The following is a 26,334-nucleotide window of genomic DNA, read 5'->3' as shown; positions in this document are numbered from 1 at the left end:
GCCAGCCCGGTACCGCCGCCAGCCCGGCGCACGCCGCACACGCCGCCTTTCCGACCCGATCCAGCTCAGCGGCGGTGTGTGACATGTTCCCACCCCCGGGGTGTCTGCGAGGCGGGAAGCAGAGCGTCCCTGCCCCGGCAGGAGCTGAGGGCAGCGGCCGCCTCACCCCGGGCGCCACACGCCACGCGCCCCCCGTCACGGCACGGCCCGGCACGGCCCGGCACGGCTGCTCGCGGCCCAACGGCCCCCGCCGGCGGCGCATGCGCGCGCACCCCTCCAACCCCTCCCCCCCCCACGCGCGCGCGCGCGCGCAGAGCGCAGGCGGCGGCGGCGGCGCAGGCGGCGGGAGGCAGGTGGGTGCGGCGCCCCCCGGGCCCTGCCCGCGGCCGCAGCGGAGCGCGCAGCGGGGCCGCCTCTCCCTCCCCCCTCCCCTCCCCACCGCGCGGGCCCGCCCCCGTCGCCACGGCAGCGCGCCACGCCCGGGCCGCCGCCCTCCGCGGGGCCTCCGCGCGGGAGCCGCGGCGGCGGGGCCGGGGCGAGCGGCAGGCCGCTGCGCCGGGTCTTCCGAGCCGGGCGGCAGCGCCGGGGGGCGCTGGAGGGGGCTGGGCGCAGCCGGCGGCGGGTAACGGCCGCGCCGCGCCCCGCGGGGCTGCCAGGGCCCGCGCGAGGGGCGCCCGAGCCGGCGGTCACCGGGCAGGAGACGGCAGCGCGGCGAGCGGGCTGCCGACCCCTGTGCCCGGCCTGCAGCCGCCGGCACCCTGCGGCACCCGCCTCCGAGAGAGGGCAGCGCCCGTAGCCCCTGCCGGAGCAGAGAGGGCACACGTGCTCGCACCTCGCTTAACCTAAGCGCATTTCATCGGGACAGTGATTGTTAGATACGGCTGTTGCCGGTTTCCCCGCAGACAGCAACGACGCTCTTCGCTAACGTAGAGGGTTGCCCAACATATCAGTAATTTGGCCTTAAGCATTTTCCCTTTGCGCGGCTCCCTCGCTCCTCTGTTCCTAGAGAGAGGCGTGCTCTCAGGAGGCCCGCGCCTCGGCTAGCAAAACGGAGCACCGCATCTGTGGAGTAATTAATCCCCAAAGAATATGCACAGAATAAACTTTAAGCATTTGCAATTACGTATTGCTTGAAAGCATTTTTTCCAGTCTCTCTCTTTTTTCATCACTAGTTTATGTGAAACATACATAGAGCCACATGTGTCAGACAACAAAGCAAAAAGCAAGGAGACGGTCTGCAGGGCCAGATATTGCAAGTGTGTCACCTCAGAGCTATAATTAGCCATGTAATCTTCTCCCGTTATGGGGTTGCTTGGGTGGCAGTATCTATTTGAAGTGTTTATTCCATGTGCTTGAGTAAATATTTTACTTTATTGTGAAACCAGTGACCATTTTGAGTATTTTTTAATTGTAAAATTACAAGTGAGAAGAGTTGTGAGTAGAAATTATGAAATTTGACATGACTTACCGGGAAGCAATGCCTATACGAATACTGTGACAAAATTAAATGGACTAGGTATGCTCAGGTAAGGTACAAGATTGCTTTACAGATGGCAAAATATTTCCACTTTTCTGAATGAAGAGTATAGTTTGCAGGTTTAATTTAATTTTAATGCTAGTATATACCATTCAGAGTTTAAGATAATTTTTTTAAAGTTACATTCAATTCAGATCCAATTTTTATCTAATTTTTTAAAAACACCTACAGTTGATAACAACTGCTGTTACAACAGGGAGGTTTTTTTTCCAGTCAGTTTGCTTACCAACACAGGTGAACTTAGAGGTACTTTAAGCAGTGTATATGGAAAGCATTAAATTAAAACATTGGTAAGGGACTTTAGGAATAAGGTATGAAGCATAAAACCATTTAATTCTTTTAAAATAAATGAGTAAATGCAATTACGGGGTTACTTTAATATTATTATTGGAGTTTTTAAAGTAGCAGCCAGACCAAATCTTGCCATAGCTAAAGAGATGCTTGCTATACAGAAATATTAGCTCTGGAAACTACAGCTAATTCTGAGGCTAGGGAAGGTAATTTTCTCATTTGCTTCTCCATGCGGCTCAGCAGCAGCTCTCAGAGCCCTGGGCCAGGGCTGCTGGGCCAGGCTGCAGAGAGGAGCTGAGCTGATAGCACCCAGCGCAGGGGGGCTGTTGTGGCCTGCCGGCCTCAAGGTGCTCAGCCAGTTCACCTGTAAACGGTAATACCTGCCAGTCCCTAAAACAACTACATTTCAAAACAAAGCCAGTCTCTCTTTCCCATTGTCCACATGTGCTTTTAAAGACTGACTGCCTTGTTAGAAGCATTAAATTGAAGGCATAGGGCGTCCCTCTCTTGGAGGCACAGGTGCTGCCTGCGGCAGCCTTGGCCTCAGGCACCAGGCCTGCACACCCTTGTTCCTTACACCTTGTTCCTTACAAAGCAACAGTTTCCTAGGCATACCTTATTTCTTTGTGAAAACAACCTTCAGACTCTTTCAGGCTCTCTGTAAACAGCTTTCAGGCTTAAGTACACTTACAACAAAAAGCAAATGATTTCCAACCTTGTATTCTGTGGTTATCTTTGCAACACCATGGAGAAACTTCTCAGCATGTCTACTCTTGATTTTAAGTAGTTTGTTATTGTCATAAATTAGAAAAATACTTTAAAACATACCTATTTCCTCAGTTTTCTGTCCACTCTGGAGTATTTCCTGGACTTAATCCTATCTTGGGAGCAAGAGAGAGATACTCCATCTGAATGACCAGCTACCTGCAGCTCTTGGTCTCTGGCCACCTTATTAACTTCCTTTGACCTCTTTGGTTCTTCACTCAAACAGTCCCCCGTGTTATGGAGCTCAGCCATTTTGTTCCTTGGCAAAAGGCAAATGATAAAATACATAACAGAATTGGGTTACCTTAGACCCACTCTATTTTTTTAACATTTCCTCTTTACCTAGTCTGCCACTCTTTGAAGATCTAAGTTTTATTGTGCATAAACTACACGTTTGTTCTGCATATGCATAGGAGGTCCAATGCTTCCTAGAAATTATACATGTATTAAACAGTTCATTTGCAAAGTTCATCACAAATTGGATTAATACATGGTAGCTCTTCAGAAGTTACAAAATTTATGAAAGAAGGATTTCTCCTTAATTTCTCCATTTTCAAAAACCTCACATTTGCTGGCTACCTCTAAGGCAGTGCTTCTAGCACAAAATAGACCATTACTGGATAAGGGTTTTGCAGCCACATGGACACCACTGTGTCATATAGTCAGAAAATGAGGTATCTGACAAGGTAGAGAGAAATAGGGTTGCTACAGCCCTACAACACCTCTCCTTTCCTTTTTAAATCTAAATTTAGTTAGGAATTTTCTTTCATTTCTAGGTCTGTGGCTAAAAAGTGAAGTTCTAGGCTATTTTCCTGGGCTTGTAGTCACTTGCAGTGCAAGTCTTAAGTCCACTGAACAGCTTGCAAGTCATACTTGATACAATGGCTCCAGTTTTAGAACTGTATTTTGAATTGAAATCTTTGTAATTATGCTCCCTCCTCCTCAAATTTTACTACATTTCTATTTTATCCCTTATTCACAGTTTTAACTAGCAGTGGAACAAACATGAAAAGAGGGAATATAGGCAGTACAGATGACAAATGAGCAGAGGGATCATAGGTGGGCCGTTGCTCTAGGATCTCATTAGGCATCTAGAAACAGCACACATTTAATCTCACAATTGTAACATAGTTACATATAATGTAACTAGTTACGCAGTTAACTATGTTATATTACCTTATATGCATAACTATAACATAGTTACATAATTGTCAGCATAGTCTAGGACTGGGAACCAAAGATGAACTTTAATCCTGCTTTTATGATTGATTTGCTGTGTGATACTGCATTGTACTTAAGGGACAAGAATGTCAAAAATTTAATCCAAAAGCAAAACTTGTAAAAAGTTTTTAATAAAACTTCGTACAGTTTTAAAATTACACAAAACTACAACATTCCCTGCAGTGTTTTAATGTAAGCATTAGAGTCCTGAATATAGAGCAACATTAACAGATTTTTATTAGCCAAACTATGAGAAGTGCAGAAAGCAAAAGGCGAAGATGGAAATCTTCAAAGCCAGCTAGGAATCTAAATACATAGTTTGTACTAAATTAGCATTATCCTTAAAGTAAATTAGTTTTTAGTAAAGTTTAAGTTGTCATGTAATTTCATGTTCCAATTCTGTCTATGCAGCAACGGAAAGAGTGCAGTCTTAACAATGGTCAAACATTTTAATTGCATCCAGCTCATTATGAAACATAGTTTTCTACCTGCCTAATTTGATAATTAGTACCTAAGGCAATGGGACAGGTAGATTTGCTAAGTCCAGTGTAAGGTAGCCATGAGCTAGCCCATACAGTTCTAGGGAAATAAGCTGCCAGAAGCCTAGTGATCCCGTTCTACTTGCCTAAAAAGCTTGTTAACATCTCTGAGCAGCAATGATAGTTCAATAGAATTTTCCAGAGGGCTTTTGTGTCTTCATTTTGTTTCAGTAGGAAAATGCCAAGCCTAAAGATACAAAGATGATTAGTTTAGTCACTGGCATCACACCTACTCTGTGTATTCTTTCTTTGAAAATGGCAGATTATTTTACCTAATGGTTAACTCCCCCAAAAAGTCATACTCAGTTAGCACAAAACCTTGTCTTGATGAAAGTACGATGACATAGCCTGTTTGAACGACCACGGTTGGCACAGCTTCCTGGAACTAGCTAAACTTGGCAGATTATTAGAAAAAATTAGTTCTTTAGCTGAATAAACTGCCATTAATACTGAAGAGTACCAATCTAGGAACAGATAATAAGGGGCAACCCACCAAATATCTAATATCTATAAATAAATATAGCAGAACAAGGAGGCTCTTACACCAGGTTTCGAAACCATCCAAAAATTAAACCCCCTCTGGAGTCAGATAGGTTCCTAGAGTTATATTATCCGTATGAAAGTAATCACTAAGTATGTCACTGACCACCTTTCAAATGTACCCATTTAGAAATTACCAAAATATATTAAGAATTAAGATTCTTAAGATTTCATTCATTAAGATGCGTGTGTATGCACAATTCTGCTTACAGCCTAGTGTTTAACAGGACTCCTCGAGGGAGTGAAGCTGTTTACCAGCTCTTGTTGCATACGGACCCTTACAGACCAGTTTTGCAGAGGTTCTGAGCATTGCTGATCCACTGGCAGTCGGGGAAAATGGGGTGATTGGCACGTTTAGAGCTGAAGCTTATATCAACACATAAAAGAAAGAAGTGCAACATAATATTTCAAGCTGCACAATCTGTTCAGGTTTTAAATAACAAAAGGGAAAAAATATTCAGAATTTTGAAAACGTACATTGTTTTGTAGTTGGAATAATATATATTCTTAATATTAGTTGTTGTTTAAATGGCAAAACTTAATTTGCAGTATTGCAAGTCCTAAGTTTCTAACCTTAAAGTTCAAAATAATGAACCTGATTTCAGTCAGATTTTTAACAATATATATTTGCTTTACAGGTTATAGAAACAGGAGTATATGGCTACTTAGATACACCTTAGTTAAAATGTTTGTTCCTCAGCAAGTTATTCTGCAGCTTATATTTGCAGCTACAGAACTCTTCCAGTCCTAAAGGTGATTTTTAGTATGCATGTTCTATAAGAAACACTGAAGTGGAGAAAAATGAAATTACATGCCCTCTAATACCTGCCTGTTGTAAATAACAGGGTTACAAGTATATACAGCTGAGAGGGCAATTATTAAGGCATCTCACAAAGTTTTTTCAGCCTATTCAAACCCTCCTTTATCAGCAAAGACTCACTATCCAAAGCAATAGCTGTAGTTTGTCATACAATTCAAAATATTTACAGGCTTTTAAAAACTTTTCCATTGTATGCTTCTATTAATACATTTTTCAGCTATAAGATAATCACTTGGAAAAATAAATATAAAAATATGTTATAGCTCTGGCACACAGTTCACACAGTACTCATGTAGGGTGGTGAATGTGTTTGAAAATCAAACGTATTGAACATGGAAATTCCTGTTTTTTCATGAGACACAATCTCTCAGGGAAGGAAACTATTTATTTTCTCTCTTCGTAATTAATGCACAAAACTGTGTGAGTAGACTTTTTTTAAAAAAAAAAATTGAGCTCACTTGAAAACAGCTTGAAAACAGCAAGTTTTTTTTGTGTGAATTTTATCTCACTTTACATTCACCCATGACCAATTACTAGCTTTGTAAGAGGATATATTTACCATGGCACGTGGCAAACAATGGATGTAAACTAAAACAGCTACTTGTAGAAGAGTGAATTTGAGAATAACCATGATTCTAATATGTTTTTTGGAATTGCACATAAATCTTTTGAAGCCCAATTTTTGTGTAACACTTTTTTGCCCAAATGTCCATACATTCATGTATATGATGTATACTGTTTACTAAAATGACTGGAATGCAGTTTAGTTCATGTACAGGATTTTTTTTTGTCCCTGCAAGATTATTGAGAAGCTAGACATGTAGTTTTAAGGACTACTTTTGTAAATTTGTCTCTGATCTCAGTAAATTAATTTTCATATAAAGGAGTGCTTGGATTCTTCTTCCATCTGAATTTTATTAGCAGTACACAGCACAAACACAGTGCAATCTGACTATAAAATTGTTTCTGAAAACTAACCAAACAGTTTAGTCCTGCTACATGCTCCATCTCTCTGCTGGCCAAATTAAGGCAGGTGTTTAGCTGAGACAGTGTCTTTGGCATTAATGAGGTTGTTGGCATCAGCCTTGAGAGAGTTATCTCCTGTAGCTCCTTGCTTGTTTAAACAAGACAACTATCCCATCCATAGAAGCTTGTACAAATATTTGTTATTTTGTTTCCAAATAATTGGGAGGAATTTTTACTGATGAGCTTTTACTTGATTACCTCTGCTACATTTAGAGATATTTATTTTTGGTATTTTGAGGTATTACTTTTAATCCAGTTAACTTATACTACGTGTAAATATTTTAGTGATATTCTGTGCTATATTGGGTGAGAAATGAAATGTTTCGTTCAGGATATAACCACAGATATGAACAACAAAATATTTATCCATGCTTTTCTTTTCATGGTGCTTCAAAATTAATTTATTAGCATAACCCTGTTTAATATAACTTCACAAAATTATTTCTGTAATCATGTGCTTAGTTGTCTGACACATCTAGACATGTATATATATTTACTTGTGCTTAATAATAGGAAAATGAGGTGAACATAAAGAAGAGGTGGAGGATTCAGCTATTAAAACATTAGATTGGTGTGGCCTGTTTGCCTCAATCCCTTTACAATCTAGACAGCTATAGAAAGCAGTTTATGGGATGATTATCTGCATAGTCCGGCATTCCACATACAGTCTTAAGTTAAAGAAAAGATGGTTACTGGCTCCTCCCAGATTACCATGATGAATCCAATTAACTACAGGAAATACTGTGGTAACATCATTCAGCTTCTCTTCTGTAAACGTGAATGTCCCTAGAACATACTTCTTGTGGCTGATACTGCAATAATGAAGGGATCAGCAGTCACTCATTCTTTTTGCTGGGCAACAGGTAAGGGGTTAAATTGAAATTATTGAAAATCTCTATTAAAATGCATGTAAATTTACTCACTATGGTTTTGACTATTTGATATTTAAAAATAATTCCTCTGACTTGCAGAAGTTCCATTTTAAAACTTTTCCACTTCTGAATGCTATTAAAATTCATTACTGACAATATCTCACTCTTCTGTATGTAGTCAGTCTTACAAATCAGATAGACTGTCTTAGTAAACATGATATTCATGATCAGGAATATCTGAGTCACCAGTTTTGTTTGTAGAACAGTTAATATATTCATTTTTACACCATCTCCTTTATAATTCTCAATAGTAATTACTGGTTGCCAGCCTGTTCAACGTAGTTTAAAATAACTTCTGTTAACTATTGCGCTAACACTACCACAGAAAGCTGATGTGACTTAAACAGTATGAATCAAGTCAATTGGTAGACCTGTCCATCAGTTTAGGTTGCAATTTCTTATTATTTATGTCAAAAATCTATTAATAGCAAAGACTGCATCACCAGGCCAACACCTACATAATCTTCTAATGAATTATATTCTTTTGTCTCTCTAGAATGTGTAAGCAGCTGCAGTCCTATGTAAATATAATGCTTAATGATAAAATGACATTCACCTTTTACTAAAACAGATGGTGAATATTTTTTCCTAAAGAGGAAAAAACACGTATAGAAATAACAAATTAGTTCTGGTTGTGTTCCCAGTGAAATCACTGGAGTTTTACAACAGCTGTAGGATTACCCCTCTGTGTAAATTACATATAACTAAACTGTCTGTATTTAAATTATAACCTTATCCTCCCTCTTGTCTATATCTATGTGTTATTTTCTTTTTCCAGTTTTTTGGTGTTAGCTCATAGGTAGTAAACATTTCAAGTTTCAAGTGAGCCGAGGGAATTGAGATGTGTGTCTATTGAGATACGTTCACTCAATGCTAAATATTGCCTTAGAGTCTTTTGCCAATTGTACCATACATATTTGTGAAATATCTTATATCAGTGAGTCTTTTTACTGCAATATACATTGAAACACTACTTTGTTTCATTATTCATATTAATCAAGCTTAAGGAAAAATAGTTAGCTACTATTTTTACAAAACTTTAGAAATAAATGTTTTGTTATTTTTGGCAATGTTAAAATTAGATAGTCTATTGTAGTTTGAAATATGATTTCATCTACCAGTGCTTCCTGTAGAAGTGACTAACTACCTCTTAGCATATTTTTTTTTTGGTCAAAACTTTCATTATCTGCCTGTCTTAAGAGATTTAAAACCTGAGTTTAGCGAGCAAGTTATAATTTAATAACCATTTTTGCATATTGTTTAAAATAACCATGGCCTTTTACCATTTCATTAAATGCAAACAATCCTCATTACACTACCATACTTTTGCTTAGTTTTAGTTATCTAACTAAACAACTAAATTTAAATTTAACAGCAGCAATTTAAAATAATTAAATAAAACATCTTAATTACTACAGTTTCCAGAAGTTTGCCTTTTGGCAATGAAACATTGTCCCATATGATTTTCTGTTTAGATAAATATCCTGTTGACTTCTGTGGGACTACCCACGAAAGTAGTTTCTCATAAAGATAAGTACTTGTAGAATCAGGCCATGGACTAAATTTTAACTTACTCATACTTGGAGCTAGCTGAGTGATTGGTATTAAGCTAACTTGGCCCCTACCTACATCTGCGGTCAACTATGTTCCTTTAAAAATTTGGCCACTGGGCAGTTACTTATATGTAAGTAACTGTTCTATATATGTATATGCAACGGGGAAGAGAACAAATTACTTTAAAAAGCAAGAAAATAGTAAAATAAAGCCCGTATTTTATGTGACAGGTGTAAAGCAGTCATCAGCATTTCCCTATATTGTATGAATATACTTGAAGTTTAATATAACTTTTCTTATACATTGATACTTTAAAATTGGCTGCTTACCAAAGTTTTTTCATGTTCATACATGAAAGTAATCTTTTTAAATGTGTGATCTGCTCTCGTATTCTAAATTATCCAAATGCACACAGATCTGGAGAAATGAGACCTCATTATTAGTAAGTAGTTTCTCAGAAATGCAGTGAGAAGCTTTCCAAGGGGATTACTGCTCGTGCTGGCAGCTGAACTGGCACAATTGGAATCATTCCAGTGGAGAATACAAGCTCTACTGTCTGTTTTGAAAATGTGTTCTGAAGTAAAAAAGATAATAGTTACATATATTAAATAACCATACTAATTGCTACAGTCAAGTGGGACCAACATCTTGTTACTGCATCGCTTTTTGGCTATATAATTCTTTTTCTGACTGCTAAAATCTTTGATTTTATTTCTTGTTCTCATTTCATCCGGAAGCAAAGATCCTGCCCAATCACTGAAAGCCAGGAAAACTTTCCAGATCCTGAGATACTAAAAAGGCATCTTCCTTTTTGCAAGGCAAGGTGATGCCTAAGCCAGTTCTGGGGTGTGGAGTAGTTTCTGCTGTGGTCCTTCCTTCCCTCTACCAGGCAGTAGAGGAAAGGCACCACCAGCACCTACTCCTATCCCACTGCTAGTCTGCTCAGTCCATACTGCAGCCTGACCATGGGAACCAGTAGCAGAGCCCCCCCGTATGCTCTTTCTGGGTAAACCTGCACCACAGTTAGTTACAGAACCTGTTTCACTGTGGACCACTGATATCCCAGTTGGCCTACTTGCTACATGGCATTTTACTACTCAATCCATGTCTGTGCAAAGAGAAGCGCTTTTATTCTAGAGGAAATCATGACATGGACAAGAGGCTACTTCGCTCCTGAAAAGCAGGTAGATGAACAAACTGAATCTCACCTGTGACAGCACAGCATGACTACACTAGTTCCTCTGCAAAAAAGCCACCTCTCTGCATGTATGAAGCAGTGAGTAGGATCTGACAACTACTCATCTGTTATCAAATGCAACATGTCAGTCAGTGGTGCACCTAATGGGCAACAAAAACAGTATATCCTTTCTGTTAGGAACTGGTTTGCTCAAACGAGAAAAAAAAGCCTCAGAAATACATACAGAGGGACAACAAAATGAATACAAAAAACACATTGGAGGGAGAAATAAACTTCTTGAAATATCCCCTTAGTGCTTGATACCATGATTTCAAGAGACCCCTTTTTCCTTGGGCAATGTGATACTGCTATTTGCTTCAACCAGCCAATAACACAGATATTATTTTTACTGTGTGTTACACTACCTGTGTGCAGGCTTAATAACATTGCTTCCTGGGAAAAAAATGCAGAGATGGAACATCACCTAAGATACTGTTCCATTTTTTTAAATTGTGAAACCAAGATTAAGAGACCAGCTTCTTTGCTGTCATGGCAATAGGAATGCATGTCACACAGATAACATAGTGGATCTGATTAAGGTGATGTGACTGCCGCAGGTATGTGAGTCAGTTCCCTCAGAGAGCTAATAAGGAACACAACCTAGAATAACACCGCAGGATTCTTGCTTTTTTCTGTAGCATCTGCGAGTATCAACTGTTAATGTGATGAACAAAATGCTGAAGAGGATCTTTAAAAAACTAAAAATATACAGTACATAGAAGAAATAGTTGTTTCTTTTCCTCAAGCACTAGTTTTAATTTTAATACTGTTTTGATCTGTATAGAAATGTAATACCCCTCTCCAATAACATCAACACTGAAAGTACTTCCTGTCCCAAATTATAGTATTTTACTTCTGTCTGAGGGAGCTCAATATTATTCTATGAAGTGCTTGGTGACAATCTTTTTTTTTTTTTTTTTCCAGAAATAAATGCAAGGAAACACTGCTTACATTGTGGAATTCAAAATACCTGTCAGGCAGTAAATTTAAAGAACTGAAAGGCACGCAGACAAAATATTTAAGTTAGTTGGAACTGTACTGGTTGTATAGTAAAGGAACCAAATTTATATTCTTTATTCAGTATTCCGAGAAGTGCACCGTACTTCATACTCTCAAACTTTGTTAAAAAATTTTTGGTAGTTTGTAAAGTCAAATACTGCTATGTTAGAAATGCCAGATTTATAACTTGACTTGAAGCTTTAATTCTGGCAGACTGTAGGGAAAGATCCTGGACAGAGACTTTTCAGGATATTGCTGTTTTGACTCATGTGTGTGTGGGTGCGCACGCCTGTGTGTTGCTGCCTATTTATTAAGTGATTGACTTTAAAAGTGCAGAGTTGGGTGGTCAAATAGCTGAATAGAAAACATTCCAGATACTCTTTAATCTTCTTAATCTACATAATTAGTATTCTTAATAATATACATATTTACATTAGAAATGCATTTCTTGGCATCACTGAAGTTTCAAAGATCACTTGCTTTCACAAACAATAGCACTGCCTACTATTCTCATTGTTTTGAGGCCACTCTGTACTGATACAGCAGTGTTAAAGGGTCATTAATATGCATGTTTATTCTGTTCCTGCCATAAAGCATCTTGGAAAGGACAGAGCTAAGGGTCTTTGATGTAAATGGGAATCAAGTCCACTAGCACTCTTGGAAGAATAATCTCTATTTATTCAAGTATGTGGTCAGATAATGTAATATCTGAATAAATGAAATTCTATTTGAACCTATTTTAAAATTATTTTTCAAAACAATTGGGTAGAATTATAGATAAAAACTGGATATTGAACAACAAGCAATTAAAAACTATTTTTAACACAGTTTAGGATTGTTATACCACCTCATCTCCATAAACATTTTTTTTTAAGCAAATCTCCTGTCCTTTAAAACGCTATTTATGCTGCTGAATCCTAATCTTGTTTTAACAGAATCTGGGATATGAGGATTTTATATGTAGAAAAGTTTTACTAGTTATGCATATAGTGTAGACATTTTGTTTTGGTATGAGAATGCTTTTTTTTTTTTAATAATTGCAACTATTTTTCTAGTAAGGTAAGATAAACCAAATGCTGGGTAAGAATTTCCACACAAGATCCATATAAATTATTTATATTTATAAATATTTGACTTGTGTGTGTGTGCATGCACGCCTGTGTAAACATATAAATATTTATAAATATTTAAACATCACTGTGACTGATTAATATGTTCACCCCTACTGCTTTCCTTTAGCTTTCTTTTTGTCAGGTATAAGGTCTTCAGGGCAGGGCTTACCTTGTATTAGAAATCATATTAAAACATGAGAAGAACTGTTTTGTGTTTAGACAAGGTCTTGTGTTCAGATTTCTCATTACAGGGGGATCTTCATATATGTGCTTTCAAACTTGTCAACATACTAAAAACAAGGAGTGGAGGAAAGAGAACAGAGAAGGCATATAACTTGGGGATGGTCCGCTTGGAAATTATAAACTGAAACTATAAATGATCTGATCTAGAAACAGTGCTGCCATAATGATATCGTTAGCATCATCAAAACTGCACTTTCCAGGATTTCGGTTCAAGATTTCCAGTCACATGTTTACCTTGAAGAATTTGAGAAAATCAAAGTGACATTACCTTAAATACTTTGAGTGACTCCTGTCCATATAAAGCACAAAGTCCATGCTCAGCTAAGCTCTAGAGCTAGAAATACACAATCTGTTAAACTTCAGTTGTGCTGGGACAGGCTGCCAACCTGTTTTAAGATGACTGTACACCAAAAAAAAATACAGTCCATGTCTGACTGCCCAAAGAGCTTTGGACAGATCTACAATCAGTGACAGGCACTTATTTTGCATTTTTGAACTTCTGCTGTAGATTTACAGTTAACATATTACTGTTTCAACAGGTACTGCAATGGCTGCAGGAGTTTTGCTGCAAAATGAACTACCGTATTCTTCACTGCTAGAAAGCAGTGTATATCTTGCAAATATGAATTCAGGTAATCATTTTCTCTAATACGCTATTCATGGAAAGTGCTTAGAGAAATTCTGAAAAAAATACATTTCTATAGATAATTAAAGATATATTATTCCCAAATTATAAGCACAAAATGTCTATAACATAAAAATGAATTGCATTACTTAATCATCGCCATGATGTGTTATCATGCAGAACTTCTCTGTAGCTTTCATATTGTCAGGTATAACCTCTTAAGCAAAAGAACTATGTCATTTTCATGTTCAGAAGCTGCCTAGCTCTCTGAAGGTACAAACAAACCTTCAACAACAACAACAAAAATCAAAGAAAATACTTAAACTCTTATGGGACTTACTATTTTGGGTGAGTACTTGCAAATCCTACTAGATTCAGTGGGAAAATAATGGTGTGCAGCATTTTATCTTGCTCATTTCTGTCTCCACTAGCATTTGGTATATACTGAAAAAAACTCTGGGAAGAGAAAGAGAAAGAAAGAAATCTAAGAAAGCAATATAATTAATTAAAAAACATTTTTCGTGTTCACTGGATATAGGAAGCCCTTGAAACAGCCTTTTTCATCTTCCTTTCTCTTCTACCCAACCCCTAAAATAAAAGCCCATTTAAATATTTCCTCAGCTCCTGGTATCATCATTCGTGTTGAATTAGAATAGTCAGAATTTTGAGACAACAGCTAACAGTATCAGCTTTAATATTTCCTTTTCTCATGTGACATCGCTACTTAAGTTTCAGGCCTAGTATCTACAGAAGACCTTACTATGTCTTCTTAATAGCAGGGATGCAGTATTCAAAATTCAGTCACTTAATTCCTGTTCAGTACCTAGAAGAAACAGTAGAATTTTGCCTGATGATTTTTTAATCAGGAGAGCTTTCTATTACAACGCAAATTCCTCTTTAGAGGACTGCTTTCATAGTACAAAAAGAAATGTCAAATGCAGACTCAGGATAGTATACGTACTTAAGAAAATACAACAGGATTAATTTGCTTATTGAACAAAGTTACAGTTTTTTTCTTTTCCTCATCTCAGAATCTTTAACACACAGTCTAATGTACAGACAAGGGATGTTCTAACATAGATATTCTAGATGTTCGTAGATGTTTCTAGATGTTTAATTGTTTTAACATTGCTACAGTCTGTTCTCCATATAATTGCCAGCATGAGAATTTTGTGCTTTTGAGAACCTTGCAGTCTTTCTGGCCAGCTCATTCTCCTTCTTAGCACACTGGAAGCAAAGTGGGAGGAAAATTGCCACCTAATATCTACCTTCAAAAGCTTAAAGCACTCAACTGATACGTCTTCTCCCCATAATCTGCTTTATCTCAGTCTGTAGGGCTAACAGCTTTGGTTAATAAAAAAGCTGGGCCTTGAAAAAAATAAGCCTTTTGTTTTGAGTAACGAATTGTGTTTTGTTAGAAGATATGAATGGTCCAGAGTGAACAGACTACAATTCATCATGTACTGAACCATTTCAGTAGGAACACACTAATCCCAATCATTACAGAGCTAATGATGCATTTTGGAACAACTAAGTGGAGGGAGAGAGGTGGTTGTGGAATGTTAAACCAAAAGGTGGGGGAGTATAATGTTCCTACTTACGGATTTCTCAGAAAGCAGTGTCCAACTACATTCTGATTGTTCTTTTGAATATAGTATTTTGTGTCCTAGCAAATTCTGAATGTGTGTTATTTACATACTCACATTGTTTATGGAAAATGTTTTGGTTGTTCCCAGTCCATTTTCAAAATTATCTACTTGAAATGCAACTATTTTCATCAGCAGTGGAACAGTTTGTCCCAAACAGAATCAATTCATATAGAATTTAGCTGCCACAAGGATAGCTGGCATCAGTGCTTCATTGTGTGTTTCTATGGAGACAGCTCAGCCTATCCTGAAGAGCTGCCAGACCGTACAGAAAGATGCACAGCTCTGTGCAACTTCAGCACTGAGCAACTTGGATTTCGTATCAGAGCGTCTTCGGCAGCCCTTCTGAACTGTAGCTGGCGTGGGGTAGTCATGCAGGGCTCACCCCGGCGGCGGTCAGCAGCAAGTATTTTTAGCAACTTTTTCCAGGGCCGGAGGCATTCTTCCTCTGATCCCCTTCTTCGCGTAATCCAGAGGCGCCGGAGCTCAGTTGTAGAGGTACTGTCATCATCGACTCACCGGGTTATGGTGGCCGTATCATCTCTGAGCCCTGAGGAGCTGAATGCAACTTTTCCTGAAAAAAAAAGTAAAGTACTTTTCATTAAGACTATAGGCAGTTCTGTTTTTCCTGTGTGTGTTAAATTTCTTATACTTTTGTTCTGTCAACTGTATTTTATGTATATGCATAAAATATGGATTTTAAATGCTTTTTGCTGTATTTTATATTAAATTGTGTTCATTGATTTTTTATTCAGGGTTTAATATATGCTTTTTACTCTAAAACAGCTCAGTTATAGAGAATAGATAAAATAAAAGCCAGTGGTGTATGTGTCAAGGTGTGCTAAGTATTTTTGTTTTCAGATAGATGATCATGACATTTGTTTTGTTGCAAAGGATATCACACACCTGTAAGTTCATCAGAAGAAGGCAAAGTTACTGTGAGAAAAACCAAGTTCTGCAGTAATTCAAACAAATATTTTTTCCCTAAGAGTCCTTACTTTAAGTCTGTATTGAAAAATGAACCTTAAATATATATTCTATATATATTTATGCTGTTTGTAACTTCATCAATTTAGGATTAAGCTGATAACTTTCAAGGTGGAGATGAATTTGTAAGCTTTCTTACTAAATCTGTTTTTGCCTGTGTTCTAGGAAGTTCAAGGCGTCCAACGGCAAAATACACGAAAGTAGGCGAGCGCCTTCGCCATGTCATTCCTGGTCATATGCAGTGTTCAATGGCATGCGGCGGGCGTGCTTGCAAGTATGAAAATCCAGCTCGATGGAGTGACCAAGAGCAAGCCATTAAAGGGCTCTACTCTTCTTGGTAATATGCAGCATTTACTTTCACTACATGTAACTGCATCCATTATATTTATTGAAAGAGAGAATTCAATTAAAATAAGCTTCTACTTACTGCTTTTTAACTCAAATAAGTATAAAACAGAAAGATAGGTTGATTCAGAATTACCACTTAGCAGTAAACTATAATGGCCATTGTACATAGCCCTGTAAAGTCAATGAAAGACTTGTATTTACTTCAAGAGTTTGGTTCAGATCCAAAAGAAGAAATACCTATGATGAATTTAAAAAAAACATTTTGGGTTATAGGTAATTCTTCTTAAGACTTAAAATACAAATGAATTAAAATATGTTCATAACAGAACTCAAAAGTGAAAACATTATTGAAGGTGAAATAATATAAGGTATGTATTCAACAAAAGCATATTCATAATTAGTAGTATTCATATGAAATTAATCTTTAAATTATTGATTTTTGATAACAGCGGCTGCTATTCAGAAGCATACAAATCTTAAAGGGACATATCACAGAACATAGATCAGAGTCCAGATTTCAGAGGAGTTTTCTAATATGTTAATCAGCTTGGCATTTGAACATTTCCAGTAATGGTCTTTTGATATATAATATATGTATCAGTGGAACAGGATTCATCACTAACGCTATATATGATAGTAAAATTTTTTGAAAATAAAGTTTCTACTAAATCAGCAAGGTGTTTCCATCTTTCTTGAAAATGAAACGGTGTTCTTAGTTTGGTAGACTCACACCCAAGAAATTAGTATAATGACATTATTATCTGCCTTTTTAATTTCCCAGGATAACAGATAACATACTGGCTACGGCCCGACCCTCAACAGAATTAATTGAAAAGTACAACATTATTGAACAATTTGAAAGGTAAAAAATTTAGTCACTATTTATTGTAGGTATTACTCATGTAATTCTTGATCCATTTTCTCTTTCAACATAGATTTGGATTGTTGGTAAAGATCTTTTCATTTTAACAAAATACAGGTAAAGATATATTCTCCTCTAAGAATAAATGTGTGTTTCAGAAAATAAGGAATAATGAGATTTTGGCTACATATAATACTTTGACTCATCTATTCCTTGCTTAAGATGCGGTATAAAAACCATAATTAACCTTCAGCGTCCTGGGGAGCATGCAAGCTGTGGGAATCCACTGGAACAAGAAAGTGGCTTCACCTACCTTCCTGAAGCTTTCATGGAGGCTGGAAGTAAGTTAGCTCCTGCTGCTGTTCCTCATTAATTATTGATCTGGCACTTAGAGGTATTTTGACTTGAATTCTTGTGTGTTAAAAGAAACAATACAAGAAATGTAGCACAAAAAAGGATATAAAAATGAAACCTGACAAATATAATCAAGAGTGAATAACGCATTATCTAAGATCATGTATATTCAGGGTTAATATTCAGGTGTTTGGAATAAAGAGAGGATGACAGCTGGTTAATTTTTTTTTCTTCTTAGTTCCTAAATATATAGAACATTAATTGTATTTCAAATTCTGATACAATGCATATTTTCTTATCTAGACTATAAAATGGTCATTCCTTTGATTTGAGAATATTTGTATTGACAATATTTTTGTATTTCCATATTACAGTGAGATTAGAAGAATTACCCCTGTATAAAAAACAGCTTTTAACTGAAGAAGTGCTTTTATTTCTTAAAAAAAATAGGCTCTACCTATATATAGCTCAGTAATTTTAGTATGAATCACTCAGTTTTGTTATACCGTTTACATTCCAGCTGAACTTTAGTTTGACAAGTCTTTACTAGGTTCATGTATTTATCAAATTTTCATAGCAAGAGTATTTTGTGAAATGTGAAAATAATCTCTTTCAAACATTATGTAGTCAGATTATTCTAAGATCCTCTATGCTGTTTTAGTACTACCATTTATTATTGGTGTTCTCTCCTCTGTATACAGTATTGAAAATTTCATATTCTGTACAACTGAAAATAATTGTCTTTTTATTTTAGTTTACTTTTATAATTTTGGATGGAAGGATTATGGAGTGGCATCTCTCACTACTATACTTGATATGGTAAAAGTCATGGCTTTTGCCTTACAGGAAGGGAGGGTAGCTGTTCACTGTCACGCAGGACTTGGTCGGACAGGTATGTGTCCTCTACTCCAAAAATCAACACAACTGTATTTTTAAAGATGCAAAAGAATCTCTGGTTGTATAGTATTATTCATTTGTTTAAATTCTGTATCATTGCAAGATGTGCATCTGTAAAGTGGTTAAAAAAGCTAAGCAAATTTATATGTGAAAAGAGGAAGAGATCAGTTTTAGTAGATAAAAAGCAGCAGCCCATAAGGTTAGAAAATCTTTGAATCTGTATAATAATTCCCTGTTTTATTCAAATGGGACAGCTTCCTTTTGATGAGAAAAACTCACTTAGTACACTTTCATTTTGAATTTGAATATTTATTATGTTTACCCTTACAAACCTACCTACCACTGATTGTTAGATCAAGTAGATTTTTGTGGAGCAGCTGAAATTTAATTTATTTCTGGCCCTTTCAAGACCTATCTCTTTGCCTGAGTCCTTCCTGTAGAAGCCAGCATTGCTCCTGGTTTCGTGCTGGTGTTCAAAAATGCTGCAACTGCTAGAGATACTGTGGTAAGAAATTAGCTCTCGTTAAAAGTGTAGTGAGAATAGCTTTACTATCTTGCAGTCCAACAAATGCAACTGTACTGACTTAACAACAGCATCACATAACAAACGACGTAAAACTTGTATCTTTGCCTATATTCATTTTCATTCTGTACATCTTTACTGAATATTCATTTTAATCTGATAGTTCTTCAGCTAATATTTGTCTTTATATTTTCCAGGTGTTCTAATAGCTTGCTATTTAGTTTTTGCAACAAGAATGACTGCTGATCAAGCAATTCTTTTTGTTAGAGCAAAAAGGCCTAATTCTATTCAGACTAGAGGGCAGTTATTATGCATCAGAGAATTCACTCAGTTTTTAATTCCTCTGAGAAATGTATTTGCTTGCTGTGAGCCCAAGGCACACACAGTGACACTATCTCAGTACCTGACCCGTCAGAGACATTTGCTCCATGGTTATGAGAGCAGGCATCTCAAACACGTGCCAAAGCTTATTCATCTAGTTTGCAAACTGTTGCTAGACTTGGCTGAAAACAGACAAGTGATAGAGGCAGAACTGTTAGATATACCAGATCTCTCAGCTGAAATTGAAAAGACTGTTTCTCAGTTGGTGTCTACACAGCTAGATAAAGAACTAGAAAGACAAGACAGTGATACATCTGACTCGTTCTCCCAAACCCACTCAGCTACTTTTGAGATGCAGGATGCTCTTTTCTCCCTGGCACATGCCTATGATCCTCTGTGGAAAAGGAGGAATGCCGAATGCCTTCAGCCACTCACTCATGTGAAAAGGCGTCTAAGCTATAGTGAGTCAGATTTAAGGACAACCGAGTTTCTCTTAGAACAAGGAGAAACTGCATGGACAGTACCTACGCAGATGTTACTGCACAACAAACTTCAGCAGAACAGCGGCGAGGAGTGTTCTGCTGCAGGTGGACAAAAGCCTCAGCTGGATTTAAACAAAGAAGTCTTAGTGCATAATACATGTACATTCTGGAGTCAAGGTAAATTTAATTTGGATGGACGAAAAGATGGATCCTCACTTTATCACAGAAGGAAATCTACCAAAGAAGTACAACGCAGCAGAACCTTTTCTTCAGGTCTGGCATCTATCCACAATTCCAGGGAACCTGGAACACCAAGGCATAATTTTGCCAAAGAGATTGGTCATAAAGCAGAATGTGAGACTAGTATGTATAAGAGAAGAGTCTATGCCTCTCAGGACTCTGATTCTTCTTCTTCTAAAACAAACTTTTCTATGGGATATGAAAGCCAGACTAGCAAAGATCTGTCAGAGGCAATTCCACACATTGTTTTGCAATCAGAATTAAGTTTGGAAGCCCGAAGAGTTTTGGCAGCTAAAGCACTTGCGAATATAAATGAATTTCTGGGAGAGGATGAAGTGAAGCAGAAGGTAGAAATGTGGCAGGTAATTTTTAACTTGATTCAATGTTATGTGTTCTGCATATTTCACCTAGGTTAATCCCTGGAATGGCAAAAATGCCACCAATAGGTAGCGAAAAGAATCTTGGAGACCTTTGAAATGAGACACAGGGACACAGATTTATGTTCTGATTAAGTAAATGATTGTCAGTTATGGGCTGGTTCTTTCAAAAGTAAGCAAAATGAACATACACATTTTGGTCTCTAACAGAAGGTCAGAACATTGTTTCTGGTCATGTTCATTCACTTCACTAACTAATGACAATGCTATTATCTGTGGTTTTAACTTGGCTGTTGCTAACATAAAAATACTACAGATTTTTAAGTTAAAAGCTTTTAAAAGCTTAAAAACAATATAGCTCTAAGTTTTTAATTAGCTGCTTTACTTACAGTTAATCAGAGGATTCTGCATGTAGAAGTAAAATAATTTAATAACCGCTTATCCTCAAAACCAAACCCTCCTAGTAACATTTGCTTTGAAGTAGGAATCCAAAGCTGTTTTATGTATTCTAATAGATAATTAGGAGATTTTGAGCTGTACTATTTATGTCATCCTTCTGTTTTAAAGAATGACTTGTATTACTGCTGATTAATGTTGATGCTTTGGAAAAAAATAGAAATATATATGTTTTTTTTATAAGTGCTAAGTCTTCTTTTTATGTTGCAGCATAAGCAGCCAAGTACTGCTACAATCAAAGAGAATGTTAGCAAAAGTAAATAGATGATGCATTTATTTTATTTATTTATTTTTAGAAAGAACTGAATTCTCGAGATGGAGCTTGGGATAAAATCTGTACTGAGAGAGATCCTTTTATCCTCTGCAGCTTGATGTGGTCCTGGATAGAGCAACTGAAAGAACCTGTTATATCCAAAGACGATATTGACATGTTGGCAAAAAATTGCACAGAATCACAAGAAGCACTTAACTTACTGAAAAAGGTAGGTATTATTTATGTCAAATCGTTATTTTACTGCCAAATATATTCTGTTAATGTATGTTAAACTGTTCACTTATGGCCTTTGGGCAAGGAAATCACTCTTTTAAAAGGCAATTTCAATCTTTAAAAAATCAAAATGATGATTATTGTGGTAAAAGTTGTAATCAGTGCCAGGATGATGAATATTATAAGAAAAATTTCAGATACTATCTTTGAACTCTATTCAGTAAAAGCTCAACGTCACCATGCTTACCTTCAAATTCTGCAGTTTGAGATCCAGAGGCAAAGGCAAGATCTTCTCCATTGAACTTTATGTATGGCTTTTGTTAATGTCAAATCTGGCAGCTGTGCTTAATAGTTGTCATATTTGCTGTGCAAACATCTTAATCCATCAGCTTTGGCAGAGCTGGGACAAGGAATAGGAAGAACTGGCAAATTCAAGGAATCAGAAGCCAGGCCAAATTCCATTACATAAGTCAGAACTCCGGCCATGTGTTTTCTGAAATCTTTATGAAAAACAGGTCCTTCTGATCCAAAACCATTAAACTGTGTTTTCTCCAAAGGGCTATATGCAGGATAAATAAAAAAAAAAGTCTATTCTAGATCTTTTAATTACACAAGTTCACTTCCTAATTCTTTGGGCATTCTTTGCTTCTGAAGTATGGAGAAAATAGGGCCCCTTTTAATAGCCTCCTGAAGTCCCAATAATACAGCTTCTAATCAACAAGTAGTCAGAACTTTCTGTGCACTTGCCATTTTCACGACATTCTTCATGTCAAAATGGCATGTTTCTTCCTGAAGACGACACAACATTCTTCCACCCTATCATGGTTTTATCTTTACATTTTTGTCAAGTACTTGACAACTGTTGACAACTGTTATAAATGTATGGGAAAGGAATTAAAAGTTTTTTTTAATTTTAAAATAATTACTGATTTTATCTCACATTATCTTATCCTATATTATTTAGCTTATCTTCCCAGAAGTCCCTGAAGTAATAATTTGTTCTTTTAACTTTACTGTCAAGTTACCTGCCAGTGAGGAGACCTGTCTCCCACTGAAAAGGGATGGGGACTAGTAATCAGAAAGATACTGTTGTCCATTTATGTGTCCTTTCTAGCACTGCCCAGGTGTCTTTCTGTAAGCTTCATTTTATGGTGAAGGAGACCTGCTAGGACAGAAGGAGATGCAGATTATCCTACCTCAGCTGTGGATAAAAGCCTTAAACATGCATAGTGCTCTGGGCTGATGAGGCCTAATCTCACCCTTAAGGTGCAACTTCACATGAGTGCTGCTGTGTCATGGGGGAGGCCTTGAAAGTCAAATCTCCAGGTGAATGCCTGGCCTCCTAGAAATTTCCAGAGCAGTCTGTGGGGTGCTTTACAAGAGAAGACTTTCTCCCATCGTGACTGAAAAAATTATGCAGAGGCTCTTCAGGCTTCTGAAAATTCCCTCCCCAACTCCTACACCTGAAGGTTTCCATACAAGAAGGCACAGTCTGATATTTAAACAACAATTAACAGAAATTGCAAGTTAAATGTTTTTATTGAAAAGATTTCTTCTAATGAGCTGCTGTTCCATTTACCCACCAGGAACAGTGTCAGACTATCCTTTGTGTTTTACATTGTGTGGTGAACTTGCAAATGCTACCAGCTGATGTGGAGGAGGCCTTACTTGCTCGTGCTATTAAAGCTTTCACTAAGGCAAGTAACCACTTGTCCATGACTTTGTATTTATTTGTTATAAACTGTGAAGGGTAGAGCAATATTCTGTGTTAAAAATTACAGCAGTTCCTTCATAGTTATTGTACTGATGCTTATTTACTTCAGAGTTTATATTTTACAATAATCAGCCTACATAAAAGATTGGAAATATTCCCAAAATTCAGTTCTGTCACTAGAGCCTTGGACAATATGTCTTAATCCTTTAGTATCATTTGTCTGTATCTAGATTACTTCCAATTCATCGACTGTTTCAAACTGGGGAAAAGATCATATTTAAATGGTGAGAATAATTAGCCATTGGAGAAACTTACCAAAGGCTTTCGTAGATTTTCTACTACTTGGAGTCTTTCCATCAAATAAAATCATTTTCTGAAATTATGCTGTAATTCAGTTATTTTGGGGACCTGTAATACAGGATATGTATAAATAACTAGTACCTCTGATTTTGGAATCATTTAGTAAAGATGACAGGTTAAGCTCTGAGTAGCTCAGCTCAAAGCTGCTTTCTTCTCAGATACAGCAGGTGAAATTATTTGGAAAACAAAACAAAGTTCATCATATTGCTTCATAAACTCTTGTAAATCTACAGATTGTTAAAACAATCACACCATTTCTCCTTTTACTGGTTTATTTTACTGTCTAGTTAGCATAAAGTTGAAAATAAGTATTAAGTACTCCATAATAAAATGCATACTTTCTTTGGTACGTTTGAAAAACTAAAAATTAAAATATTTTAAAATGTTGATCATTTACTTTGTATTTTGCTATATGACACCTAATTTAATAACTGAACTTTAATTTTTTCCTTTTTTAGACAAGCTTTGATTCTGAAAATGGACCATATGTTTACAATACCCTGAAAAAAGTATTTAAACAAACACTGGAAGAAAAAAGAAAAAAGCTCAAAGAAGGAACAGAGAATCCTTCTTGATTTCTACACAGCTACACTGAAGAATTAGATGGGCTTACCAAATTATTTTTCATTCTCCAGCTACTGTATTTTGTGCTATTTGGCATGATTTACCTAACTTTAGATAATAATAGTTATTAACAAACATTTTATTTTTTTAAAGGGAGTTTTAGTGACAATTGTTTTATCTACACAGCTCGAAAGAACAGCGCCTGTATGACTGTACTGTAGCATTTGGTTTAAAGTACTATGCTTTTACATTGTGAACTGTTCTCTTCTTTTTAAATGTATTTATTGATTTGGAATCCTCTGTTATTGGCATGCTACATTATTTTCAAGTTACCTGATTGCCATAAGTTCAGTGCCATGGTACACAATGTATTGAGTTCGTATGTATGTATTAACATTAAGTATGTTTACATTAAAGTTATTTGATTTTACTTCGCAGAAAATAAATATTGACTGTACTTAAATTCCTTTTCCTTTTAGAAAATTTAAAATAAAACTAAGTGTAATAATGAAAGAATTGTGAGATTTACTATTAACAGCAGATGATAATTATTTCCCATAGATGTTTTAATCATGGTCACTGATGTGTTTCTAAAAGATGCTGCAATAGAGAAATAAACTAAACAAATTAGCAAGGTCTTAATTTAGAAATTTTGGCAAAAATTCTTCTAACATGTTGTTTTTAATGAAAAATTGGTTGTGTCATCTTAAATGCGTTGAATAAGAGAAAAATGTTACCTTATTAGCTAAACTCTTATACATCTTATTTTAAGTGAAAAAAATATTTAATTATCAAACCTTAACAAGGGTATTATTCTGTTCTCCTTAATTACATTGAGCAAAAACTTATTTATATAAGTGTAATAGAATAATACTCAAAAATAATTGATGAAAATCTTATCTGCAATACACTTTATAGAAGTATTTTCATTAATGAGACAGGAACAACTGGGATATCATCATAACTGCAATTTTTGATTAGGGGCTTCAGGTGCAGACTAGTGCGCCAGTTTTCAGAATAAACCATTTATCTACTTTGATATATTTAAGTAGTTAAACAAAAATCTGTCCTTTTCTATTTTTTTTTGTTATGCAGTATAAATAACTAATATTCAGAGTTAAAAACAGAATTAAAAATACAAACAGAATTAAAAACAGAATTAAAAATACTTAAGTTAGGCATGCTTCAACTGTTAGATGATTATATATCAAATTCGGAGTAAAACAAGTACTTCAGTAGAATCAGCCTAAAATAAGCACACTTGAAAGTAAATTATTGCATATGAATCACACATAAAAGCAGTCTTGTAAAGAGTAAAGGCAATATAACATGCAGTATAATTTTAGCCAGCATACCTTAGCAGTCAGACTTGGGAATTCTAAGATACATTTGCAGGTGTCTTAGTTTCATAAGAAATTACTTCAATCTACTACAGTTAACTCAGAATAGCTAGCACCAATTCCTGGTATTATATACTAAGAGTTTAGAAACCAACTCAGAATTGTTTAAATTGCATTAATTAACAAGGGCTTTGACATACCATTAAACCTAGCTAGAATAATCTTTCTGTAGTTAATGGCAGGTGTTGGTATTTGAAAAATTACCCACAGGCTATCCACATAGATGGAGGTTGTAGAACTGGCATATTGTAGAACTTTTTTATTTAGTAATTTTTCTTTTATTCACTGACTGATGTGGTTGCAATTACCTCCAAACTAGCCACCACTTCTGACTGAACACATAATGAGAAACAAACAAAAATAGCCCATCTAAATGTATAATCAAACCCACAAACGATTAGCTCAATTCATTCCCCACCTGGGTGGTATAAATGCTTAATCAGCAAAATTTTAACCCATCACCTCCTTGTGCACTAAACCTGAATCACAACTTTGTGCAACAGCCTCGCGGCTGTAGGGTTACGCATGGGCAGATACCTCTTCATGCTCATCAGGAATAGTGCCTGGTCATGCTAAGACTCTACCTAATCTCACTGCAACAAACTGGCCATGATTTAGTGACATGATGGGACAGGAGGACCCAAACTAGTATTTACTGAGTTCTCTGGTCCTCCAGAAGATCCCATTAGAAGGTCACAGCAGTATCAGCCATAGCCATGAAGTCCCCTACCACAGCTACTGCAATAAAACACATAACTCTTACTGAGCCTTACTACAAAGTCTCATAGGAAGCATGGAAACTGCAAACCCAAACCAAGCCATACAAGAGAAATTCCTCTGCTGCTGCAGCATTGCCCTCCATAGCACTAGGACTC

The 26,334-nt window shown here is 36.7% G+C and overlaps 1 protein-coding gene across 4 annotated transcripts; it reads left to right on the top strand.

The window, feature by feature from the left end:
- The first annotated feature begins 302 nt into the window (after nucleotides 1–302).
- Nucleotides 303–24,505, top strand: PTPDC1 (protein tyrosine phosphatase domain containing 1). Of its 4 annotated transcripts, XM_064518871.1 has the most exons (11): nucleotides 336–353; nucleotides 13,356–13,448; nucleotides 15,517–15,673; nucleotides 16,240–16,411; nucleotides 17,204–17,284; nucleotides 17,507–17,625; nucleotides 18,393–18,530; nucleotides 19,256–20,463; nucleotides 21,231–21,416; nucleotides 23,008–23,118; nucleotides 23,954–24,505. In XM_064518871.1, exons 3-11 carry the CDS (start codon nucleotides 15,613–15,615, stop codon nucleotides 24,068–24,070), a joined length of 2,193 nt encoding a protein of 730 aa, XP_064374941.1. In that variant the 5' UTR covers nucleotides 336–353; nucleotides 13,356–13,448; nucleotides 15,517–15,612; the 3' UTR covers nucleotides 24,071–24,505. The 4 variants fall into 4 exon arrangements, 3 of the variants coding, with proteins under 3 accessions (XP_064374942.1, XP_064374941.1, XP_025955348.2); XM_064518872.1 differs by lacking the exon at nucleotides 15,517–15,673 and having other exon boundaries at nucleotides 303–353; XM_026099563.2 differs by lacking the exons at nucleotides 336–353; nucleotides 13,356–13,448 and having other exon boundaries at nucleotides 13,475–15,673.
- The last annotated feature ends 1,829 nt before the right edge of the window (nucleotides 24,506–26,334 follow it).

The sequence above is a fragment of the Dromaius novaehollandiae genome, chromosome 12 (genome assembly GCF_036370855.1).
Source record: "Dromaius novaehollandiae isolate bDroNov1 chromosome 12, bDroNov1.hap1, whole genome shotgun sequence".
Classification (NCBI taxonomy): Eukaryota; Metazoa; Chordata; class Aves; order Casuariiformes; family Dromaiidae; genus Dromaius; species Dromaius novaehollandiae.
Note: the sequence above shows the minus strand (reverse complement) of the source record. Positions and strands in the feature narration are given on the sequence as shown.

What these genes read in the sequence shown, in the direction of transcription:
- PTPDC1 (XM_026099563.2), top strand. Translation starts at nt 15,460, where the DNA reads ATGCAGGGCTCACCCCGGCGGCGGTCAGCAGCAAGTATTTTTAGCAAC. An exon ending in AAAGGGCTCTACTCTTCTTG is followed by an intron (nt 16,412 to 17,203) that starts GTAATATGCAGC and finishes TTAATTTCCCAG; the next exon opens with GATAACAGATAACATACTGG. An exon ending in CTATTAAAGCTTTCACTAAG is followed by an intron (nt 23,119 to 23,953) that starts GCAAGTAACCAC and finishes TTCCTTTTTTAG; the next exon opens with ACAAGCTTTGATTCTGAAAA.